This window comes from Pleurodeles waltl, chromosome 5, assembly GCF_031143425.1.
Source record: "Pleurodeles waltl isolate 20211129_DDA chromosome 5, aPleWal1.hap1.20221129, whole genome shotgun sequence".
NCBI lineage: Eukaryota > Metazoa > Chordata > Amphibia > Caudata > Salamandridae > Pleurodeles > Pleurodeles waltl.
Genome location: NC_090444.1, coordinates 141991377 through 142016803, shown reverse-complemented (window position 1 = coordinate 142016803; position 25427 = coordinate 141991377). Strand labels below are relative to the sequence as shown.

At 40.7% G+C, this 25427-nt stretch overlaps 1 protein-coding gene across 1 annotated transcript in view; it reads right to left on the bottom strand.

Annotated features, from left to right (window-relative positions):
- Positions 1 to 25427, bottom strand: part of LOC138295478 (calpain-13-like) — a 530338-nt gene that overhangs the window by 76790 nt on the left and 428121 nt on the right. Inside the window, exons 17-19 of the mRNA XM_069233811.1 lie at positions 20695 to 20752; positions 16230 to 16300; positions 11813 to 11881 (exon numbers count right to left, since the gene is read on the bottom strand). Of these exons, the coding sequence (XP_069089912.1) occupies positions 11813 to 11881; positions 16230 to 16300; positions 20695 to 20752 (198 nt within the window). The remainder of the gene's footprint in view (positions 1 to 11812; positions 11882 to 16229; positions 16301 to 20694; positions 20753 to 25427) is intronic.

Below are 25427 nucleotides of genomic sequence, written 5' to 3'. Positions count from 1 at the left end.
ATCATGGGTTAAATAATTATCCTATTTTCCTCAATTGTTCTTTATCTGCCTAGAACCCACAATGCCTTTTTCGTGCATTCAAGAGACGAGGCTGTCAAGTTTCCAGTGTGGGTGTTCCGCAGAGGATAACTTTCTACTGTGGTATCTCAGTGAACTGAGGCTTAGGAAGGGCCAGAAGGGCTTTTGAGAACTGTCGTTCTGATTCATCAAGGTCAGCAAAAGGTCAGAAATGTGCCCCAAGGATTACTCCTACGTTTGGTGGAAATCTTAGATTTGATGAGAATTCAGAATGGAACTCAGCAGTACTCCAGAAAATCTATATTCCATTTACTCTTGCAAAATGGTCACAAATAGGGAGAGTCTGTATGAGTAAATGTTATGCAGATTCATTATACCACGATGAAATATTAGAGTGTTGCCTTCATTTTCCAGTCCCGGAAATACACGTGCTTATACCTTGGTCAGGAGCAAATTTGCTTGTGCTTCTAGGATTGTAAATTATGGATACAAGGTAGATGAACGCCCACACATTTTTGAGTTTGTTGGTGTTGAAGTGTATCATCATCATTATCTTCATCATTGGTTAATTTCGACAATAGTGATAAAAACTTACAAACAGATAAACGCATTATAAACATAAATAATGCAAATAATTTAATTTGAAAATGAAATGCAACATATAAGGGCACAAGTCTGTAATAAACGACAAAAAGATGCACCGCAAGATGTTAAAAGAAAAGTTCAACAGCTTAAGTTTCATGCCTCAAAACATTAGAACTGTTCAAGGCTACCCATGAACGTTAATTCACCAGAATGCCAGGAGTAGCGGAAGTGACGTCACACACCTATTTTGACCTTCAATTCTACTCGTGCACACCTGCTTACACATACACAGATTCAAACTTACACACACACTCACTCATCTAAACACACTCACCCTCAAGCATGTACACAACATACATTTAAAACATTTTTTTGCTTACCTCAACTGTGAGGGAGGGTCTAATCCAGCTAATTGTACTCCATTTTTTATTCCACTAATCGTTTATAATTCAACATTATTCACTATGAGCGTAATAAAAAAAATGAGAAAACAAAGAGGAAGGAGTCCCAACCAACGTCCATAACAACGTGCTGCTACTGTTTCTGGCACTGCTTTTGCCACCTCTGAGGCCAGGGGTCGCAAATACAGTGCCAGGTGTGGCACCGGGCAAGCCAAGGGTCGCAGCTGCAACCCCTAACAAACTCTAAATGACGTCCATGAGGCTATCACTTAGCTGCACCACAGATGTGATGAACCTGGAGACTGCAAAGCAGACAAGGAGTCTGGATAACATAAGTAGATTGACAAAGGCGAGTTGATATTCACAGAACTGGTGCAGATACTTGTGCCACAGAATTCTAGACAAGTATCAAAAATAGAAAGTGCACATATCATTGCCTAGAAATAAACTGCAAAGGCAGGGTGGAGTGTGCACAACTGGGTCTCTGGTTTTGGGACAACTGAGCCTCTTGGCAATAAAACCCAGAAAAGTAAGAGACTAAGGCCTGATTTAGATCTTTGCAGATGAGTCAGTTCGTCACAACGGTGACAGACTTCCCATCCGCCAAAATATAAATCCGATAGGGTATTATGGGTTTTATATTTTGGCGGACTGGCAATCTGTCACCCTTGTGATGGAGTAACTTGTCCGCCAAAATATAAATCATGCCGTAAGACTTGAATACATGCGGTCATAGCCCGGTCCAGATGTGGCTCCATACTCAAACAAGACTTGGTAAGTATATAGGCTACAGGAGAGAGCTTGAGAAGCCGTTTATGGCAGTTAAAACATTCACTGCCTCTTATTTCATTTAAATGGCAGGTGCCTGGCAAAGTTAAAGGAGGCCTCATCTGCATGGGTTCTGTGTAGAAGTATCTAAGAGAGGTGTGTTTTTTTGTTGTGGATAGGAGTGGGCTGACCTTTTGTGGAGCTGGGGGAGACAGAGGAGAAAAATTCAAAGTGAGGCTCAGTGGCATCACAAAACTGGAAGGGCCCCTCCTCCAAAACACTTGGGGGGGACCCCCTCAGGTCTCACTCAGGCCACGTGCTGTGCTGAGGGGGCCCACTGCAGCCCTGGGCCCTCCCACGCTGTGGGGGCTGCAGGGCCTTTGTTACACCACTGGCAAGGCTTGGAACTGGCATTTTTGGAAACTGTGGCACAAGCCAGTGGTGATTATTTTTATATCCAAACAGTTTATGAGACATACTGAGTCATGTTGCAGTAAAATGTAGGCTGTGAATGTGTGGGTGCTTTAGCTGGATTCATTCAGGGACTTTTCCCAATCATAGCTGAGTTCATCTTCTAATAAATAAATGTGCAACCTAACTTTGGGGTGGAGAGTTGATGAGGCCAGTAGAGCAAAATCACCAGCTTTATTCCAAAGCTCTGCACTTCGAAGCTGTTCTAAGAACCAAGGAAGTGAGATTCATTTGATACACATAAACAAAAGGACCCAGGTCTTTAACAATGGGTTCTATATGCTTTTGTAACCTCTCTTCTGGGACTTAGAGATAACCTGAATGCAGAGACCACATTATTCATCAAGAAGAAAAGTATCAAGCTATTTTCAACAGGTCAATTGCTACTGACCACAACCTGAACCTTTGGCCTTGTTCTTTAGAAGACCTCTTTGGACATTCAGGGCCTTATTTAGAGTTTGGTGGATGGGGTTACTCTATCATAAATGTGACGGATATCCTGTCCCTCTTATTACAATTCCATTATGTCCTATGGACATCGTAATACGGCGGACGTAATATCAGTCACGTGTGTGACGGAGTAACCCATCCGCCAAATTCTAAATCAGGTCCTTAGTCACTTCAGAAGCACAAGAGGAAGAAGTAAAACCACCAGTCGTGGACATTTTTGGATGGGCACTTTTTAAGCAACATGCTGGTCCAACAAAAGATTAAAAAATTCTATCACAGATTATAGCCAGTTTGGGAAGAAAATTATGTGATGACAAATGCTGTTGATTTTGTGGGAACATCTGCATTTTCCAGGAAGCGGGCTGTAGATCTCATTTTTTGAATCAAACTTCACAATCTATATCACTGAGGTAATCAAGAATTCAATTGATTGGTGGCCTGACACAATTGATTAAAAGTGACTCCTCTTGAGAGTTAGAGAGGTGACATATTGTAACCATGCCATTAAAAATGTATAGCTTTCTTTACCTTCAGATTATAATGTGCATCTATTCAACGTACATTAACAATAGTGAACTAATGCCTCTTAACAAAGTAGGTCTATTGATTGCCAAGAAAATATTTAACAAACTAGTTGAGACTTCTTTTATCATTCTGGCAGGCAATTTAATTTGCCAGATCGAAACAGTGACATTGGTTGATGATGTTTTAACCCTTGTAGTCTAGTGATAGGGAATTCCTGAGAGATGTGTTCTCCTGATTACGTCCCTCTCTGGTAAATCTCAAAATACAGTACAAAGGGTGGGCTGGTAATGGCAGAATACTGCCTGCTTGATCAACCTGCAGCTCCACCTGTAGGGCAAGGGGCCCCAAAACTGTAATTGACAATACATTTCTAGATATTTATTGCTTCTATACAATCAATGACATGAAAGTCCTTCTGTGCCTTGAAACTGTTCATAATTCTTTATAAGGTACTCTACAAATTTTTATTCCAGACACAGATCCATTTTACAACCATCATGAATCTGTTCCTAGCAGAACCAGAAGGATCCTTTGAGACCACCTTGACAGATGTATCTTTCTTATACATTCTTTCACTTCTTGAGGTCCAGTCCTAAAGATGTTAACTCTGTTGATTTACATGAGGAAATAATAGGCACTGCCAAATTCAAACCACTATTAAATATTCTATTTACAATATAACAAAAACATCATACCTAATGAGGTTCTGAATGACATTTGATGGTCATATTAAGTATTGGTCCACAGCAAAAATAAATCTTGCGGATTACAAACTGGAATCAGCTATGGAAACAACAAACCCTTTTGAATGCAGCATATGGCCTTACACTGAAAGTCCCATCCTATGTAATATTTGGTTTTATCATTCTGCAAAACTATATAATTCTTCAAAACTATATTCCCATCCTTTGAGCAAGGCATGAAAAAGGTCACTTGAATGCCTGTTGCTGTACATTATTGTTTGAGGCAACAATTATTTTGCAGTTCCCTTTAGACTTGATGATGCCTTTGATAAGTCCTTTGTGGACATAAAATTCGAAAAGCAGAGAAATCTCCAGGTATTTACAAGATCTCAATGGATCTGTATTGTAGTACCCTGGGATTACCTCAGGATTTAGGAAGCCCATTTCTTAATGCTGAGAAATCCCATTTTACCTGAAAAAATGTCTTCTGGAAACGATATGAGCAGACTTGTCCCACTGTAAAAAGGGTACATGTAAGTGTCCTCAAAATTACTTCCAGGTCAGCACCATTGATTAGTCTCAAAATCATTAAGGTAAGAAGAAGCTTGCCGCCCATCTTAATGACTGGATTATAGGGATGCCAATCTGTGCTCCCTTCAAAGTTCATTCCAGCAGGCGATGAGTAAAATTGGCCTGGCATTCACGTTACATGTGTTGATAAAAAAGCACATTCAACTTAAGAAGTAACCGCTTCACATAAAATTTGTCCATTTGAAGGCAGTCTATGATAGGGCATTCGCCTATGTCAGGTGGCAGACTGAGGGAAAGATTCCTGAAGACTTTCAGGTGGTCAGCAGGGTCTGCCAAGGATGCAATTTCTTACCTGTCATTTCCAGTTTGTTTATTATTGAGGTGACTATATACTTAAGGATCACAATTATTGATTTCCCTAGATTGGGGGAAGAATTAATTAACCTTCTATTTACTGATTACGCTGCCCATCTGCCCAAATCTCTATTAGGGTTATTGACATGCTTAGGAGATTTTCTGCCTTCCCTTGTGATTATGGACTTTTTACCAGTGGGTCAAAGATGATTAATATCTAATGGAAGCACAATTTTCTGTCTTTTTTATGTAGGCTATAATGATAATTCAAAATACACACATAGGTCCAGAAAAGTTCACTTTTAAGGAAACATAGGACTTGTGTAATCATGGAATTTAGCGCACATTCTCAAGACACAGCAGTTTCCCAAATATTTAATATATATAAATCAAAAGCTCTAATTTCCAAAATGCAGCTCTTTGAAGAAATGTAGAAATCTCCATTTTGGCCACACAAGAGAAGGTATTTTTGCTTTCAGTACCTCAACTTCCATCAAGCACCACAGTAATCCCATTATTAGCTGAGCAAGGGACTTAACTATGTTAGCATATTCATGCCTGTACTGGGGACTTACCAATAAATCAAATATGCCAATCATGGATGAACCAAATACATACACATTTTGTATAGGAGCACTTGCATTGTAGCACTGGATAGCAGCGGTAAAGTGCCCAGAGTAACAAAAACAGTAAAATGAGAGTCCAGCACACATCAACAACCTGGGAAACAGAGGCAAAAAGTTAGGGGAAACCATGCCAAGGATGAAAAGTTTAACACATGTCCCCCCCAGCTGAAAGTGGGGAGCAACTACCCAACCTCATGGGAGTTCTCATCACTAAGGCGGATGAAACTGGACAGACCATCAGCATTGGCGTGTTCTGTGACAGGGCAGTGTTCCACCGTAAAGTCCATCCCTTGTAGGGAAATGGACCACCTCAACCGTTTTGGATTCTCACCCCTCAACTGCATTAACCATCTGAGGGGCCTGTGGTCAGTCTGAACCCCGAAATGAGTCACAAACAAGTAGGGTCTTAGCTACTTCAGCACCCAGACCACACAAAAGCTTCACGCTCTATGACACTCCAACTACGTACACTGGGAAATAACCTCCTTCTAATGAAGGCAACAGGTTGATCTAGGCCCTCTTCATTAAGATGTGAGAGTACTGCTCCAATACCATGCTCTGAGGCGTCCGTTTGCAGAACAAACTCCTTGGAGTAGTCAGGTGCCTTCAGCACAGGTGCTGTGCACATGGCAGCCTTCAGGGCATCAAAAACCGTCTGGCAAAACTCAGCCCAGATCACCTTTCTGGGCTGCTTTTTGGATGTCAATTCAGTCGAAGGAGCAACAATTGTGCCATACCACTTGACAAACCTACTATAGTATCCTGTGAGGCCTAAAAAAGCTCTCACCTCAGTCTGGGTCTTGGGAGGCTCCCAAGCCAGAATAGTATCAACACACATACAGTTGGGTAAGTGTAATAGCACGAAATGGGATGTAATTTGAAAGAACGGAGTTCTTTTAGACACCAGGTGGAAGGTTTAATGGGATTTATATTTTTAGATATACGGAATATTGATTAGGAGCTGAGACAAGGAAGGAAGTTTGAAAGCAACAGGTAAAATATTGCTAAGCACTTCATAACTAGTGTTAAGTATGAAAAGAGAGCACACTTTGGTGTTCCTGGTATTTGGAATCACCCTCATGTGTGCATGTGTTTTGTCACACTACACGGGTAAAATAATATGTAAATAGGTGATGTAATGACTTTATCTATTAAAACACAGGGTGATTTCCACCTAAAATAACATATAAGCATTTATGAATAGTGGCATGTGGATTAGCATGACAAAATACTTATGTGGAAACTTAACAGAATTTTGGACTCATTCAGATACCATATATTATTAACAGTTATGAGAAGCCCTCATGAAGTCTGTGGGTAGATGTGAACCCAGACGAAACACGTGTTGGCTTGGCTGTGGCTGCAAAATAATACAATAATAATACAATAAAGAAGAATATAAACACATGGAGTGGAACTTTGGACTTAAATTTTGGCATCTACCAATACTTCATTTTGGACTAGAGTGCTCCCCTTGTTGCATAATACATAGGGATTTTGTTTGTTTATCCCATTGAAGGGTGTTTAGGGGAACAACCTTGAGTAGCACCGTCCACAGGATAATTTGTGATTATATAGTGAGCGCTCTTTTTCCCTTAAAAAAACCCTTTTGTGTTTATAGTTAGATGGTATACATTTTTGGCTGTAGGCGTGCCACCTGGCCACTCCCCACCTGGTGTCTCAAGTACACCAAAGAACCCTGCCCTATTTGGCACTTGCTTTCCTTAAATATCTGTCTAGCGGTTTCTGCCCCCCTCTCCCTCAGGGGCAGATCGGCCTAATTATAATAGGCCAGTCTGCCCCCAGGAGGGGCATAAATGGCCTAAAAATAAATTGCCACCCAGAGGAGCGGCCTTTGCCCAAGGGGCCGCTTCCCGTATTAAATTTAAAAAAAATAAAAAATCCCTGGTGTCTAGTGGACATTTCTGCTGCCCGATCGCATTTCCTCTCCTTTCATGCCTCTCTCACCCTCTCCACGTGATCGGAGGAGAAATGCTTTTGCATTTCTCCTCTGATCCGTGCTGCAAGCTGAGCTTCCAGCACGGAGAGGCAGGCCTCTGATGAGGTCAGCACGTGATTGCGCGCTTACATCATCAGGCGCCACAGGGGAGGGTCGGGTGGGGGTGGAAGGGGAAGCTATTCCCCTTCCATCCCTGCCCAGCGGAGGGGGTGACAGGCCCTCGGGGGCAGCTTCCCCACTGGGCCCCTAGCTGGACGTAACAGTTATGTCCTGGGCTCCCAAGGGGTTAAAGGAGTAATCAAATTTACATACCTCTTGAGCCCTCCACACTTGATTAATAAATATACAATTCATGTGGTACTTGTATACCGTGAATCTACCAAAAAAGTCAAGCATAGAGTCAATGAGTGACTGGAGAGGTAGCTGCTTATTGGGGTGTTACTTTGATTTTATATTGGTGTTAGACTTTTCATCCTTGCCGTGGTCTCTCGTAACTTTTTGCCTCTGTTCCCCCAGGTAGTTGATGTGTGCTGGACTGTGATTTTACTGTTTTTGTTACTCTGGGCGCTTTACCACTGCTAACCAGTGCTAAAGTGCAAGTGCTCCTTTACAAAATGTGTATGTAATTGGCTATCCATGATTGGCATATTTGATTTACTAGTAAGTCCTTAGTAAAGTGCACTAGAGGTGCCAGGGCCTGTAAATCAAATGCTACTAGTGGGCCTGCAGCACTGGTTGTGCCACCCACATAAGTAGCTCTCTAATCATGTCTCAGACCTGCCACTGCAGTGTCTGTGTGTGCAGTTTTTAACTGTAAATTCGACTTGGCAAGTGTACCCACTTGCCAGGCCTAAACCTTCCCTTTTCTTACACGTAAGGCACCCCTACGGTAGGCCCTAGGTAGCCCCAAGGGCAGGGTACAGTGTATGGTAAAGGTAGGACATATAATATTGTGTTTTATATGTCCTAACAGTGAAATATTGCTAAATGTGTTTTTCAGTGTTGCACGGCCTGTCCCCCTCATAGGTTAACATGGAGGCGACCTTTAAATCTGATTAAAGTGTAGATTCCCTTTGAGAGCGAATGGACATGTGGAATTTGGGGTCTCTGAGCTCACAATTTAAAAATACATCTTTTAGTAAAGTTGATTTTGAGATTGTGGGTTTAAAAATGCCACTTTTAGAAAGTGAGCATTTTCTTGCTTATAACATTTCTGTGACTCTGCCTGTTTGTGGATTCCCTGTCTGGGTCAGTTTGACAGTTGGGCTGGTTGCACCTCACACTAGACAGTGACACAAAAGGAGCTGGGGTGTAGTCTGCATTTCCTGATGAGCCATCTGTGCCAGGAGGGAGGGGAGGAGTGGTCACTCACACATGAAAGAGCTGTGCCAGCCCTCACACAATGCAGTCTCCAACCCCCTACTGAGTGTCTGGAGCCTAGCCTGGGCAAGTCATGATTTCACATTCAAAAGATACTTTACTTTGAAGTAGGCCTACTTCAAAGGAGAAATTGGGTATAAGAAGGGCACCCAAAACCACAGACTTTAGAACACTTCTGGATAGGAGCTGTAGAGCTGAGGAAGAAGAGCTGCCCTGCCTGTGACTGTGCTTTGTGGCGCTATCCTGCAGTTGCTGCTTCTGCCAGAGTAAGAGGGCAAAGACTGGACTTTGTGTGCCTTCCAACTTGTGAAGATCTCCAAGGGCTTGATTTAGAGTTTGCCTCCTGTTGTTTGAAGCAAAGACTTCTCTCTGCCAGCACCTGGAGTCTCTGGAGAGACTCCTACTCTGCCCTGTGGTGCCAATCCAGTTCCTGGGACCCTGAAAGGAGAAGCTGGCAGCTTAAGAGGAGGAAATCCACGCACAGAGCGCCGTGTGGGGAAAAGATCGACGCAAATCCGATCTGCGGCTGAAGAAATGACACGCCGCCAGCTTCGCGGCTGAAAGTCGACTCACGGAGCTGAAGAAACGATGTGCAGCATCGCTGACGGAGACTTGGAGATCGAAACCCACACTGCGTGGTTTTTGGATCATCGTGCGGCTGGATTTCCGACGCAAGCACAGCTGGGTTTGTGAAAACAACGCAAGGCCTGCCCGGACCCGAGAGTGCTGACCAGATCAACGCATCGCTCTCCTGCAGAGAGAAGGAACGACGAAAGGAGAAATGACGCAAGGTCCCGCTCGTGAGTGGAATCGATGCATCGCAAGCCCTTTTTGATGCACACTCGCCCCTGCGGGGTTATTTTTGACGCATCCAAAGTACATTTTCACGCTAACAGTGTTAGTGTGTGTTTTAAACTACATAAAGACTCTTTTTGCTTTTTAATTGATAACTTGAATTGTGTACTGTGGAATTTTGTCGTTTTGGTCTTGTTTTGTTTAGATAAATATTTCCTGTTTTTCTAAACCTGTGTTGTGTCGTTTTGTAGTGTTTTCATTAAGTTACTGTGTGTGTTGGTACAAATACTTTACACCTAACACTCTGAAATTAAGCCTATTGCTCTGCCAAGCTACCAAGGGGGTAAGCAGGAGTTAGCTGAGGGTGATTCTCTTTTACCCTGACTAGAGTGAGGGTCCTTGCTTGAACAGGAGGTAACATGACTGTCAACCAAAGACCTCATTTCTAACTAATCTCATTTAGGTTTTTCGTTGCCCTTGCATCCCCTTGCGTGGTGCAAAGGGGATGAATGACCTTGATAAATATGCCCCCAAGCATTTAATTTTATCTGTCAGAAAAACGTGGTAATGGCTGCTTGTACTTTACAAGGACATAATTATCATTGGTGCAGAGGGTGCAGTGGTACCATGGCTCAGGGATGTGGGTGGCCCACTGCACTGCAAATATGGTTTCCTTTTATTAATCATCCATGTGGCAAATAGACCATTTCCTTTTTTGTGTTAGAGACCATTGCACCCTTTCTAGATCAGAGGTGTTTGATAATTATTTTAGCATGGGGAATACGGTTTCCTGATGATCATATTACCAAAAAGTAATTAACAGGCAGAAATGTTTCAGAGCTACTGATCCTGGCTCCTCCCAAGTACAAAACTGGACAACGCAGAGATGATGCTTTATCATTAGCATTGGTGCTCTTCAGTGTTTTGTAATACAAAGCAGCAAAAAGGGCAGCACTGATCAACTTTTGTGCGCAAAAGATTATTTTTGCACCAAAAGTTGACGTAAGCGGACATTCAAATGCCAATTCGTCAAGTAGCACCAAACCCCTTATAAGTTAAGCAAAGATGATGGGACAGGGCATGAGAAAAAGAAACACTCCTAGGATGTCACACAAAGCCAGATAAACTAAAGTCAATCAAAGCAGCCTGGTCAGGCTTTTCTTGGAACCCTTGGACCTAATAAAATTAGGGACCAACAATGAGCAAAACAAAAATTGTGTGCTTGTTGTACAGACAAAACATGATATTTCTACACTACGCATATTACACAGTTTACCCTTGCGTGACTGCCCATGCGCAGAGATTTGTACTGGAGCATGTGACTCACTCGTCTTTGTAATGTCGCTCAATGTTACATCACGTTTAATGCCGCACAAACAGGGTGCTTTTCAACGCAGCCACAGCCAGTGAGACCTTGCGTTTGTCGAATTATAAGTACATCGACTTGCTGTTCACATTTCATTGAAATGGTGTCTTACTCCAATCTTTCTAAAATGTGTTCAAACGGTCACCCTCCTTTCCTACACCTGTGAAATGGTATCCAGTTTACCAGCGGTGGCTCCTCTGCTACGGCTGAGAAGCATCACCCCCCCGGCCAGCAACCTCAAAAGTTGAAAAATAAAATTATAAAAAAAGGTTTATAATAGTTTTCTTTTTCAACTTGGGCCTGGGTGAGACTTGGGGGCGGGGCCATTGTGGTCAGTAGATGGAGGGGGAGTGGTGTGAACTGCCATCAGTATGCTTGTGGGTTTGTCCAGCTGTGTCTGGACGGCCAAACCCATATGCGCACCAAGCAAGCTGCATTGCCAGGTTGAGACAGCAGGCACAGGCTCCCAGTCTTCCAGGGATCGCAAATCGAGGGCGCTCAGGCCAATCCTGATGCTGCAAGCAGTATGAGAGCTGCATCAGGATTGGCCACAGGGCAGGCTCAGAGCCTGTGCCTGCAATGAGAGGAGCAGAAGACTGTCGATCCGGCGGCCGGCAGGTATGTTATTTTATGGTTGCTTTGTTTCCGTTTGTTTTTGTGTCATCCACCGCTTCCCCCACCCCACCTCCCAGCCCTGACACTGCCGTTACTGCAGCTTACTACACTTGAAACATCTGAAGACCTTTTAACCAAAGTTTTTAGAGTTCTAAGTTTCATCAACTGTTAAAGCTCTCGCTAGTCATGAGTATACATCACAATTAAAGGGCAGAGGAACTGCAGTGATGAGGACATTCTTTTAAAGAAATCATCAATTTTAATCACATTTAGTTCTCTTGTACCTTGCAACTATTTATGCGTGTCCAGAGGCGCTCAAATTCCTTCATACTCAGCCTTCCATCGGCGTTCAGCTGTGCACTGATTTAAGGAATACAGACTTGTATGATGAATATGAATACATGTAACTAGAGCATTTTTACATTACCTTAGGACTTTATCATCCCGGCAAAGTATAATACATCTTCTGCAGTGGGATTTTTTTATATTTTGAATGCATAATGTGCTGTGCATCTTGTAGGTTTGACAAAGAATATTAATATAAAAATACAATACTGAATTAGAATGTAGCAACCACGTCATATGAATATAGAAATAAAATATATGGCAAATGTGTGAGATCAAGCTACGGAATAATGGGGAGTTAGGAAAAAATATAGATTGGATAGTGAGGCGGTAAAAGCTGAAGTAGTTATATTTAGGCAAACACTGCAATGGTAAACGGGTAGAGGGTGATAAGCTGAACATCCACCAGTGAGACTTTAAAAATACAGTAGGCATAAGGTATAGTCCTGAGGAGAGATTGCTTGAATAATTACAGTTAAAAGATGTGTTCTGATTTGAAGAAGAATATTGATTAGGCCGCACCAATCAGTAAATCAAATGTAATGGTATTTGAGAGTCCCCAGCGCTTGGTTTTTTGTTGCAGAATAGTGTCATTCAGGTGCATTTTGCTTTCGATATGAAACCCATTTTATACTCCTGGGGCCATATTGTAAAAAGTGCACTGAGGTACAACAGGCGTTTACACACTCTTTTTACTCCCATGGGACACTTTGATGTTACTTATGGTTAGAGATGCTTGAGCAGCCCCTTCTGTAATCCAGATCATGCAGGCGCTAGGTGTGCATGGGCACAGTCTCAACGGGGCATTCGAAAAATGTCATGGGGGCATTGCCCTTTCATGCCATATTACAGAGAGGCAGCTGATGCGAACAAACCTTCAGGAGAGTCAGTTTACCTGAAGGGATCCCCTAAAAGGGGGGGGAAGGAATTCCTCAGGGATCACCTAGAAGGCAGGTGTAGTTACTCACTACATCCGCCAGTAGGGGGATCTCTGCTTCACCCTTTGAAATGCATGTGAGGTTGCTGTCTGTACAGCGGAAGGCAGACCAGAAACTTCAAAGAACCGGTCCTCCTTTTACTGATGTGTTGTTACCAATGCAGGTGCGGGTTCATGCAAACGCTCTTAACAGCACATTTGCAATATTAGTGTGAACTGCCCCGCTTCCTTCTCAGCGCACACACAACAGTGCGCCACAGCTCTATTTATAAAATGATCACTGGTTCTCTTTATCTGCCCTCTGGGCCTTTCCTTTCGAAATGTATTAACTTTCATCAGCACAATTTTGGGTATAGATGTACTCATGACTACCATTCAATCATTGGCTCAGATTCAGAGTTTGTTAAAATAGACCGGTACCTGGAGAAGAGTTTTTCAGGTTCGAACAAGGCTTCATGTACATTCTATATTCATCATACTAAAATCCACATATTTTTCCTTTTTTTAGCACACATTTTCCTCTGTGGTGTGACCTGTCGAAATATGCTAGGAGCAACAGCAGAGGTATGATTATCAACACACAATTTGGAATTTCGACTCCTAAGCAAACAGGAGTTTGCAAAGGGATGAGACTTACTATCTAAACTCATTGCAATGAGCTGTGAGATTAGCAGGTAGCCATCTCTGCTAATAAGGAAACTGCTTAATTTGACATCTTACATTTTTCAAGCTCTTTTTTAGAAAAGCTAAACTGTGAACTTATAGTTTTTAAAAAGTTGTAATTTGCTTTTCAAACATGTAAATAATAACTTTTCCACTTACAACACATTTGGGATTGTTTGTCCTTTTTTCACACTGCCCCATCTTCAGTCAAAGTCCTTCCCCTATCGTTTTCTACTCATCTTTGGGCTCTTACTTTTACCTTGCTATACCAACCTGCCAATGTAACAAGCATTTTCAATGCAACGGGTCTCGCATTTGCTCGAGTTAGAGCTATTAGCATTGTAAAGAAAATAAAATCGCACTATGTAAAATGCAGCGCGATCACGCTGCGTGGAAAATAAACAGATAAAGTAGTCCGGACCCCATGATGAAAACATCGAACCTCGTATGTTTTTAGTAGTTTACCGGTGCTGTGTAGGTGGGCGAAACACCTGAAAAGGCATGACGTATGCATGCCTTTCACAAATGAAAGCAAGGGGATTTTAAAAGGCAAGGCCACAAATCAATGTAAGTGACTGACTTGACCTGGCCGTGGTTTGAAGCCCAAAGAGAGATTACAGAATGGATGGAGTGCTTTGCGCTCGCCAATAAAAATGAGCAGCTGACGTTTTCTTCTGAAAAGTGGGAAGGACTAAAAGCGGAAAGAATCTGACTTATAAGTAAGCTAGTTCTCACTTCAAACAAAATATATCATCAAAAGTACCAAGCTCTTCAATGATGTGCATCAGCCTCATCTGTACATGGTAGGTGTTCTGAATTTCACAGTCCTGTAGGTGATGTACATGTCACCAGCATCAATTTCTACCTTGTTGGTCTTATTTCATAGCTCTTTACACATGTTAACTACATTACATTCTCCATATATTGCAGCCCATGGAGAGTAAAAAGGAGTAGGAGGAGGAAGAGTGGAGGCAATGAGAGAAAAACATGTTAATTACTTAGTGTAACAAAAGGAAATCTAACTGTGATCACCTCAGTGAGCATATACATGCCTGTAGTGGGAATACTTATGGTTTGTTGGCAGATTAAGTTTGACATGATCAATAAAAATACTTAAATGTTTAACAAGAGCTTACCTTTCAACATATACCAATATGGTGGTGCTGAATGCACTATAAGAGTTAATTGTCTTGGTTGAGAATCAAACTTGTGGCCATACAAATACCCCCTGGATGAATTATGATTACCCCGCGGGAGCCGAGATTCAGCACAGAATATTTTATGGAAAACATTTTGTCCTCATACCAGTATCCTTTCAGAACCTATAGTGACTTTTGAATGGACATTATGCGCTACAATCATTGTGATGTGTTACAGCCCGTTTTTCTGGCTTAGATTTAACCACGCATCAGTTCGGCCTCAAAGCCATCTTGTTTAAAATGGATGCTGAGTAGCGGTGTTCATTCTGTGATTATATTTTTCACTTGACACTACATGCAGCAAAATGTGAATTATTTAAGTATGACATAGAATTCTTGAAGAACTCAAGAGGGGAATCCTTCTACTTCACAGTGTTCTTTCTGTTAGCACAATGCATTGCATTTATTCACGGTTGATTATCTAACTAGTTTGTCCAACACCTCCAGATTAAATTAGGTCAGAAGTAGCAATCAATGTTTACGTGGTGTGCTAGTGCTGAGATGGCAGAGTTAGATGACGTCTAGAGAATAACAAATTAGGATTTGTTGGAACACTGTTTGCACCATGCTGACTTTAAGTTTTGTACAATTTTAAACAAGAAAACTGTACACAAACCCTTGAAATGGGAGGTGAGGCAGATTTTTTTATTTGTTTCTATTAGGTATGCTGTCCGATTTCCTACTGATTTTGCTGCACATTTGAGATTTAGTTTACTTCCCAACTTTGCCTATTATTTTGTACTATTTCTATTAGTGACAGCCTTCATGGCAAATTATTTCTATGTATTTTAATGAAATCGCTACTGCATTAGCAGTTTTTAAAATTGATAGATTACAGTTTATATTTTTATAAACCTTCTAAATGCCTTTTTACAATTTAATCTCAAACATTATTTGTGAGTCATTGCATTGCTTTCTTATTGAATGAAATGCTGTATTGAATCGTGTCTCTGAGGACACATTACCTCATAGAATTTGGAGTTAACACTATCTCCGAACCACTCAATGTTTGAGCGTGCCACTGTCATGCAGCTTTTTAGGGTACAGCACCACCACAGCAGCAACCACTTAAGTAATTTTACTTTCATATCCACAGTTATATGACTTCATGATTCTATGTGTTCAGTCAAAAGGAATATTCACAATGTCCCTGAATTTGTATGTTCTGGTAGAGAAAGTAAGTATTGTAGATGGCAGAAGGGTCAGGAAAGATAATCAAACAAAACCTCTAAAAGAAAGATCTACCTCCATTGCACATCATTCATGGAATACGAGCAGGATGCAACAAAATGATCCACTTGATTCCAATATTAAATACAGTTGCACCACATGAGTACAACAATGTCACAAGCAATAACTATGAAGACTTTCAAAACATTCTTTGTTTGTGCAACTGATGTGCCCTGTCTCCATGAAAGGCAAATTGGAATGGGATATCCATTTAAGCAAATACAAGGATAATGATTTCAGCAAATACTTTCTACGTTTTTTTACAGCACTCCATTCCTCAATAAAAATCAGTGAACAAATTACTGACAAAGTTCATTAAAAGGATACATCCATCAAGGTTAAAATTCCTCTGCATGCATCCAAAGTGAAACCTCCTTCAACAGCAGGAAATGTTTGATCTAGGAATTAATATATAGATAAGTAATGTTAGGTAGAGTTAAAACAGCATTTCATAATATGTATGTAATGTCTCTAATCACATAGGCTAAATGAGTCATGACACATAGAGCCTGCAAATAACAGCTTTTCTTTAATTTATACAATAACCCATATTTTGTATACCTTTATGATCTCCAAGCATCATCCTTCAAATCCTCTATCTTCTGGACACAAGGACCACGCAAGATTTCAAATTAACATAGCATTAATATTTGAATGTTGCTATGGGGAACGAGTGTCCAAACACGGAGGAGTGACGCAGACCCCTGCCATCCATTCAGGGGGCTCCCACTTAACCCATGACCAATTAACATCTGTGAAACTCAGGGACTTCTCATCGCATTCTGCAGACTGGAGCTATCATTTTGTGTTACTCCACTACCCAAACAGTAATGCGTAATTTTGCCAGAGGCGTTGAAACTCTTTACCCTAAAAATAAATGAAGGAGGAGTCAGATTGAATGCACTTGGGAAGGAGGTGAAGCAGCAGCATACAGGCAAGGCTGGACTGGCCTTCCACTGCATCAGGAATTTTCCTGGGAGGCTGGATGGGTTGGGGGCTGGTTTTGTGACTGGGGTCGTTTTTGCAGCAGTGCTGTAATATCGGCCTCCAGTAACAAAATAGGCGGGCCTAGCAAGCATAATGACTCGCTTCTCACTCTCATCGTTTATCAAGCAGTATTCATGCAAAAATGAGTGTCAAGGTTAATATCTCTGATGATTAATCTTCCTGCTGGTGGAAGACTGGACTTTTCTCCACTGGCAGTTTAGATTTATGTAAAGTAATAGTGGTTTAATATGAGTGGTGCAAAGAGAGTGTACATTCAGATCGCAGAACTATATACAAGGTGCATAGACCAATGGGTTAATGCTTTAGTTACACAGAGCCTTTGTACCTTGCATTTCATAGCTTACAATCATAATATAACACAGTGAGCTAAGCACTGCCTGCCTGCAAACTTCACGGTGCAGGTTTGAAAGGTATGTTTTTCCCCAGTCTTTCATTATCCTAATGTTGCTAAAAGTGGCTTGTTTGGGTAGAAATACATTCTTATTAGTAAATCCACCCCCAACTACTGTGTTAGATTTTGAATCCTGAGTTTGTGCTTCTCTAGACCAAAATCTTGTAAAAAATGTAAATGTTTACCTTTATAGATGATATGTAAATACTAAACCTGGTATTCCCTTTTGTCTTATGTCACATTTCCAATACACTGATTTACACACATATGATTCATTGTCGTGTATGTGTGTTTGATGTTCTGAAATCCTACAATGGTATGAGAGGTGCTGTAATACAAGTGACATACATGTGAGGGAGGGGCTATAGAGAGATGAGGGGCACTGTTGGAGGGTGACAATGAGGGAATCATTGAAGGCCCCCAACAATCATTGTTGTATCCAAGTGCACTTTAAGGTGATCATTTACTATGCTTTAAAAGCTTATACAATTTAATACATACTGAAAAATGTGCTATAGAATGCACCATTTCTGCAATTTTTTACCAAATGTTTTGGGGGGAACCCCCTAATCCCTTTTGTAGTGGTGAGTTTTGCTTGCTGCTCTAACTTGCTATGCACTGACGGGGGCTGGTCTCACAAAAGTTGTCATAATTATTTCTTATGTACTCATATTTATGTACTAGTACTGTGAAATTATTTAATAATGAAAACTAATGTTGACACAAAATGTGATGCTATTAGTGGCCGCCATCAAGTGAAAGGCCTGTACATGTTTTATAAAATGTGTTAACTTAGTGATGAGAAAAAATGTTCTGTCTCTTTAAGAACAAGTTCTCTGAAAAAATAAATGTTGAAATAATATGATTATTTCTTGGGTTTCTGCTTTGCCTTTTAGCAGAGCAAGGCCAGAGCTGATGTTGAATGTCTGCCAAAAGAACTGAAAACACTTGTTCTCTGCTGTGTCTCAAGCAAGCAAGGTCACCACATGTAGTTATCTGTCTGCCAAGCTGAGCTAAAGTATCAACTGCTTGAGATCATCTTCCAGAGGATTACAAGCTTTTTATTATGAGTTTTTAATGTGTTCATACTAATGGAATGTGTTTCTCTCGAGGGGAAGAACTGATTTGAAAATGTTTCTACTTCTTAACTATCGTCTGGCAACAGTGTATTTTGAAATGGCTGAACAAAGACTTTAACTGAACAGGGCGGAAATGTGCATCAGATACATCAATTAATATTGTTTGGGCTTACGCAAAAGGAAGAAGCAGAAAAATACAAAGTATTTAAAGCTAATATTAGGATCCTTTCTGATGAGCTGATATTTTATGATTGGATGATTCCTATCCATATGAAGTTTTTAGCCAATCACAGACGTTTAGCAAGTTTAAGTTAATGTTTGAGAATCAGACATTTGGGGTTCATTGCTTCCTGGTTTCCAGAGACTTAACTTCTCATTCTTATGATCTGTCACTTTGACATTTCATGCTTTGCCAGTCAGTCTACTCACATTCTGGTATTTTATTATTTTGAATTATGTTTCTTACGCTCCATGCAATGATGCTGGTGCTTACTTTAGCACTCAATGCTTACAGCCTGTAGCACTTTGCTGCCTGTCTTAAATAATGAACTTGATGGTTCAGAGAACATAGAGTCCACATTCTGTAACTGTCACCCCTTTTCCTTGCCCTAGTCCTGATGCTGATGCAGCTGACCCCCTGATGAAGCTATGCTGAGTTGCTGAATTCTTTACGATTGGTAAATATACTACTCTGTAAAATGTTATTTGTCTTTCGTTTTACAGGTAACATCTTCTACTGTTTTAAGTCTGCTGCTATTTTTCATAGAGCCATAGCTAGATGTTTTCTACATGATAATGCTAATTTGAGGTTAGTGAGGTGTTTTTCTCTATGCCTATGTTTTGACATTGTTTTATTGCTGAATCAAATATAGTTTTTCTCTCTTACACAGATATTCATGTTATTGACTTGTGTTCGGACTATTGAGTTTATTGTTTTATTTGCTTTGTTTAAACTAAGATTCTTAAGGTCAATCCATCAGCCTGTGATACTTCTTTATTTGTATCATTTGGTGTTGAGAATTATTTTCGTGACCTTAGCATTGTTAAGATAGGGAAATAAATATTTTAATTGATACTAAAAGGTGTGGTTATTCGTGGCCAAATGGGTCATGGTACTTCGTATATTGATTCTTTGGTGATTATTATTATTGTTTAATTTTGTTTTTTATGTGTCAATAATAATCAATATGTTAATCAATATAATCTAAACAAGTCAAAAGCTTTATCGACCTTAAAGCAGCATCCAACCACTTTCTATTATGAAATAGATAAGCCAAGGGTGTGCTAACAGGTTCCCAATCCGGCTCTGCATACAGGTCATTGTAGCTTGCAGTAAAGAGCAAGTGTAGTTATGCATGATATAGAAAACAGTATTGTTCTGAAATGGAAGGGGAGAGTCTCCATCTGACCAATAACTGAGACTGGAAAAGACAGTGACATCTGATTTCTTAAAGGGGAATCGACTTCAGAACTGAATCTTTTGCTCACTCTTGCTAACATGACTCAGCAAAAAACTATTTATTTGGAGTTACATTGGGTAAAACACGTCACTTCAGCTCCAGCATTTTTTTCTCAAAACAGGAACAAGAGTGCATCAGTACATTCATGTTTGACAATGGACGGTAATAATAGGCCCCTTTTTACTTCTTCAGGGCAAACATTTCTTCTGGAAATTAGAATCATTGAAAATGCTCACCTGCCGCAGAATTGCCCAAGTTTACAGGAATTGTGTTACAAAAGTACAGTGACAAAGTGATAAAGAATGCCCAGATCTTCTGGACTAGTTCCTAATATAGCAGTACATGGGGTCTCTTTGTTTGGGGCTACCCCTGATTACAGATGAATAACAATGAAGGAATAGATTTAAGGGTCATGACTAAGAATCAATTCACAAAAAGTTGTAAAATTGTGTTTTAATGTTTGCAAATCGATTGTGACAGCAACCCATTGTTACATTCAGTGCCAAACTGCAATTTGGAAAGGGCGCCCTAAGCAAACCCCTTCCACGTTGTGATTCAGTAGCCATTTCTAAACTAATTTTGCAATTCAGTAATTGGATTTAGTAAATGCCAACAGCCATTTTGCAGTAGCAAACCATCTACTTTTGAGGATCACAGAGTTTGTAACCACAAAATGGCTTAGTATATCTTGACCTAAGTTATATGATCTGTTGTGTGATGATTGAGTTCTTGTTCTTGGCGGTTATCAGTCTTCTGGTTACCAGTTAGTTCCAAGCTCACTCAATCGTCCATTTCTTAGCATCTAGCCTAGTTAGATTTGACTCTACATAATAAAGAGCTGGCATGAATCTTACCTTGAGAGATCATATCGTTGAGAAGCATCTGCAACTGTGAAGCATCTATTTCTGAGCCCTTCAGAGAAACAAGGAGCAATGTTTAGAGCATATCGGTTTCACATTTAATTCTCTCTTTAAGGTACATATAAAGATAGACAATGATTTTGTCTTCACTGCTGATTTAGAAGTAGTGAATAAAGAAAACTTCTGCTCGGGTTAATAATTTCTTGGCATCAAAAGCTAAAAGGGACTGCATTGGTGCTGATGCTAATGTCATTGCCAAACACATTCCTGTTTTTTACACTAAAGTTAATTAGGGCCAGTTGGACTCTGATTGCTTTTTCTACCATTTGACGTGGTAGCAAAACAAGCACAGAATTTGGATGATATGAGAAGATGTATGCAAATTCCATGTCAATACAACAGTCCTATTATTTTCCCCATTATGGAAAGTGGGTGTGTAAGTTATGACAAACGTAACTGAGATAGTAGGAGTAAAATTAGTTCACTGAGTGTTTATCAGGTGTGCACAGTCTCACTGTGGCACTGAATGGTCTCCTAAATTGTGGCTATGTTTCCCAGTGTTGTGTCTCTAATTTCTAATGTCCGTTTCTTTGCATGGTATATGTCTGAGCGAGTGCTGTGTGTAAAAGATTCTTGAGTCAGTACACAACTCTTGTGATGTGATGAAATGTTGATGCTTGTGTGAGAAGAAACAAGTTGATGATCCAAATGTGGATGACCACCTAAAGAGAATAGGCCAGGTATGAAGCAGTAGGGTCAAAGGCTAGGTTGCCACAGTAGTTTCCAGGTAACCTTAATGAAGCCTTTTTACAGATAGTCCTCTGAGGTAACATATTTTTAAGGGCACCTATGATCTCACTGAGGGAGAGACACGGTTCCCAAATCCTCAGGTGTGTTTCAGTGAACCAACTTCCAGGATAGATCCTGAGATAACTCCTATTTGGGGTGAACCACTAGTATTCACACGGCTATGCAGCACTGAAGTAAAGGTGATATTATTTCTTTGATTGTCTGGTTGGTGCTTGGTGTTACTGTTAGAGAGGTTTGGGAGTGGAGGCAGCTATTTTAATTAATCCAAACAGAGCAGGAAAGAAGTCCCTGGAGTTATGTACACATTGACTGTGACTACACAACTAAAAAGGGAAACTTAATTCAAACTGTTCTAGTTAGATTTATTTATTCTCACCAAAAAATGATATTTGGAGTTCACACTATGAAATGTAGTCATCTTGGTTTACCAGCAAAACATGAATAATGCATAGTCAAACAAACGTAAATGAATATTATGGTGGCCATACCGGCATAAGGATCACATGAGGAGAGAAGTACTTATTAGGTAAATAAATATGGGTGGAGTGATTTGCCTAGTTAAAGTTAAATAATCAAAAGAATAAAGAAAAGCATGTCACACCAAATTAAATGAGGTAAACACTTGCTTACATTAATGGTACTTCTTCACCTGATGTATGCATGTACATGGTATTTCTGTTATTTTTATGGTCACAGGTTTAATAGCCGTATGTATATATTGTATTTCTGAAGCCCAAACTTAGCCAAGATGCAGCAGAGCACTGTACATCTCCAAAGCCAAGCAACAAGAGGAGAGGAAGCTGGGTGGTACATGGTTAAAACATTGTGATGTAATGTTCTTTAAAGAGGTGAGTCTCCAACTCTTTCTTAAATTGCTGAAGCTTTGGGGTGGTCCTGATGGATGTTGCTCTAGAGCCTGGGTGCATAGACAGAAAAGGCATGTTGTCCTGGTTTTTCTTTTTTTACACTTCGTAGCCTGCAGTGTGATGGTGTCCTGGCTTCTGGTCTTCCAAGAACCACCCGAGATGGTAAGCTTTCTGCTAGAGAAGGAGGTGCTGGCCATTGCAGCTTTGCAAAAGCTGCAGCTGATTTTTAAGATGGCACAGGCAGACAGGCGGAGACAATTGACTTCTATTAGGATGTGGGTGATGTGACCCTATTTTCTCAGGTCCTAGATGATACATTATGCAGGTTGTAGGGCGCCCTTAAGAGGAATCAATGTGGAGTTGGGTAGGCAATGGAGCAGGGTTTGAGGCAAGAGTATAAGAGCTTGAAGAGCAGTTTTCTGAAGTCACTTTCTGGAAGAAATAGTTTAACTTTCTTTAGAAAAGAGAGCTGGTACAGTACGTCCTGGTTTTTAGGCAGTCTGATCCTTGAGGGTAAGGTTGGTGTTCAGGCTGAATCCAAATCCTTTGGCATTCAGTGAAAGTTGGAATTTGAAGCCATCAGGGTTTTAGTGGTACATCCCCAGAGAGACTTGTGATGATGGACGAGGGTAGGACATCCACTTCATAAGAAGTGACCTTGAGGGAGTTAAGTATGTCATCAAGATCTATGAGAGATTGGGCTTTAACGGCTGTCCATTCCGGGATTCGATGAGGAGGGGTGGGTGTAATGGCTGTAGTTTGAAATCTTCTGTATTTAATCATGAAAGGAGTAGTTGATGGCATTGCACATTTCGGTGGAATAAGGAATAGGTGGGTCCACCTGGGGTTGATGCAGTGCTTGAATATCATGCTTCTGTTGGTGGTTTCATTGTTAGCGTTGGTTTAGTACTTTGCATTGGCTAATGTCTTTGACAATTCTGTTATGAAAAATAAATGTTTAAGCCTATACTGAATGTTTTCAGGTTTGGCTTATTGGAGGCACAACTTGGTTTAATATAAAGTTAGTGTTATCAAGCAATCTGTGAAATGTTGCACGGAAGGACTGTTTTGATTCTTGTTGTGCAGGATTTTGTTGAAACTGTTCATATAAAGAAATTAACTTTGAAGAACAGTCAAGCTGAATGGCTGCAACATTTTTATTTATTTTGCCATTTGTTCACCAATTCATTTAGCCCAGGACAAAACAATTTCGGACCCAGAAACAGAAGCCCTATGGTAAGCTCCTTTTGATTTGCCTCCACCTGCTATGATTTCATTCATTCATAAAAGACATCTTAATGCAATGGCAGACCACAATGCTGTTGCTCTCAGCTAATAAAAGCCCTTAAAGGAAGCTTTTGTCAAAATCTTTGATGTTAGCTTCTTTGAGACCATACATTAGAACGACTGTTACCTTTCTGCATAGCTTCTTAATAAAGACCGAGGTGCATATGCAGCATATGACCCAGCATACAGAGAAAAACCGATAGATGAGTAGGATTTTGTCAGACTAGATTCCATTTCACAATCTCCTGGGTCGTGAGGAGTAGCATTCTAAGATGCATTAGACGAACTTCTGGCTATGTTTGCAAGAATTTTTGTTTTACTTTTAAACCATAGGCATGTGAGACTCAAAACTCATATCTTTCAATCTGTTTCCTATCATTTCTGTCATAACTTCACGTAATGCGAGAATCAGAAGAGGCTGCTTTATATTGACTCAAACGATACTCACATGCAGCATCTGGTACTTACAATACAGAATGTTCCTCATATGCTTTGCAGGTGGTTGCCCATCGTAAAGACATCTACCACAGCAATTGCCCAAATGTTAAGATGAATAGGGAATCACCAATATTCCTCCAGGGGGATGGGAATGAATCCTGATCTATTCAGGTATCAAATAAAAATGCTTGATTGAACAATCTGCTATTCATAATGGGAGGTCGCGCCTGCAGCGCTTCCACTTATAAAGGTTGCTAAGCAACCAATTAACCAATATAGAGGCTTCATGAGGTTTTTTTTAAATAGGGATGTGCGTGGTGCACAGGCCTCACTCTCTTTTAACTTTAAATTAGGATGGTATGGTGATAACAACTCTGCGCCTGCTCTAGCTTGATTGCCGCAGGATTAATAAGAAAGTGGTAATGGATGCCTCAGGGGCGTAACAGAGGCCCCTGCAGCTGCCAGAGTGTGGAGGAGGGGGCAGGCTTACCCTTCCCTCAGGAGGCCACCTCATGACCCATACTGATGTGAGTGTGGAGGGGGGCCTTCAGCATTTCCTGCAGGTGGTCCCTTACGTTGTGTTACGCCACTTGGATGCCTACATTCGTTTTGCTGTTAGCACACCAGCATCCACCCTGCCTCTGCCCTGCAAGAGAACAAGGGGCAGGGAAGGGCCATGGTGTGCCAAAGCATATCTGCTCATGCCTGACATTCTTATTTAAATGTTACATTCATTGAAAATTAATTGAAAGAGCTACAGATTATAGTAAGCCTGCAGAGACCAGAACAAAACAGAAAGTGAGAAAGATGGAACAAGGTGTTGTGGGAACATGGTAGAAAAACTATGGTATTGGTATAAGCAAAAGTCCTTCTTTCATCTAGTGAGTTTTGTTTTCTAAGGTACCTGTCTCGAAGTCGCGAACCTCTGAATATAAGGACTGGGACGAAGGGGAAGCAGGAAGTAATGCAGAAGGTGTGAAGGAGGTAAAGAGATCTACTGACCCACATAGTCAATTAGGAAGCACTAACATCTGCCCTAACTAGAATTCTTAGAGAGCCAGGATCCCTTTAAAGGTGAAGGTTCTGCATTCCCCAAGTATTTTAACGGATTATAACATCATCAAAGAGACAGAAACTTAGCACATAACTACATTTTTGCTTCTTTTATTCATGGTTTGTATACATGTGGGGCGATTCACATAAAAATCTATAAATCTGCACCACCAAGTTTACTACCGAAAGTTGTAAGGCAGCAAATGTGTAGATTTACAGCTTTTTGAAATTCTCAAACCTTTTCTAGTTGGAAACTTGTGCCAGATCCAGCTT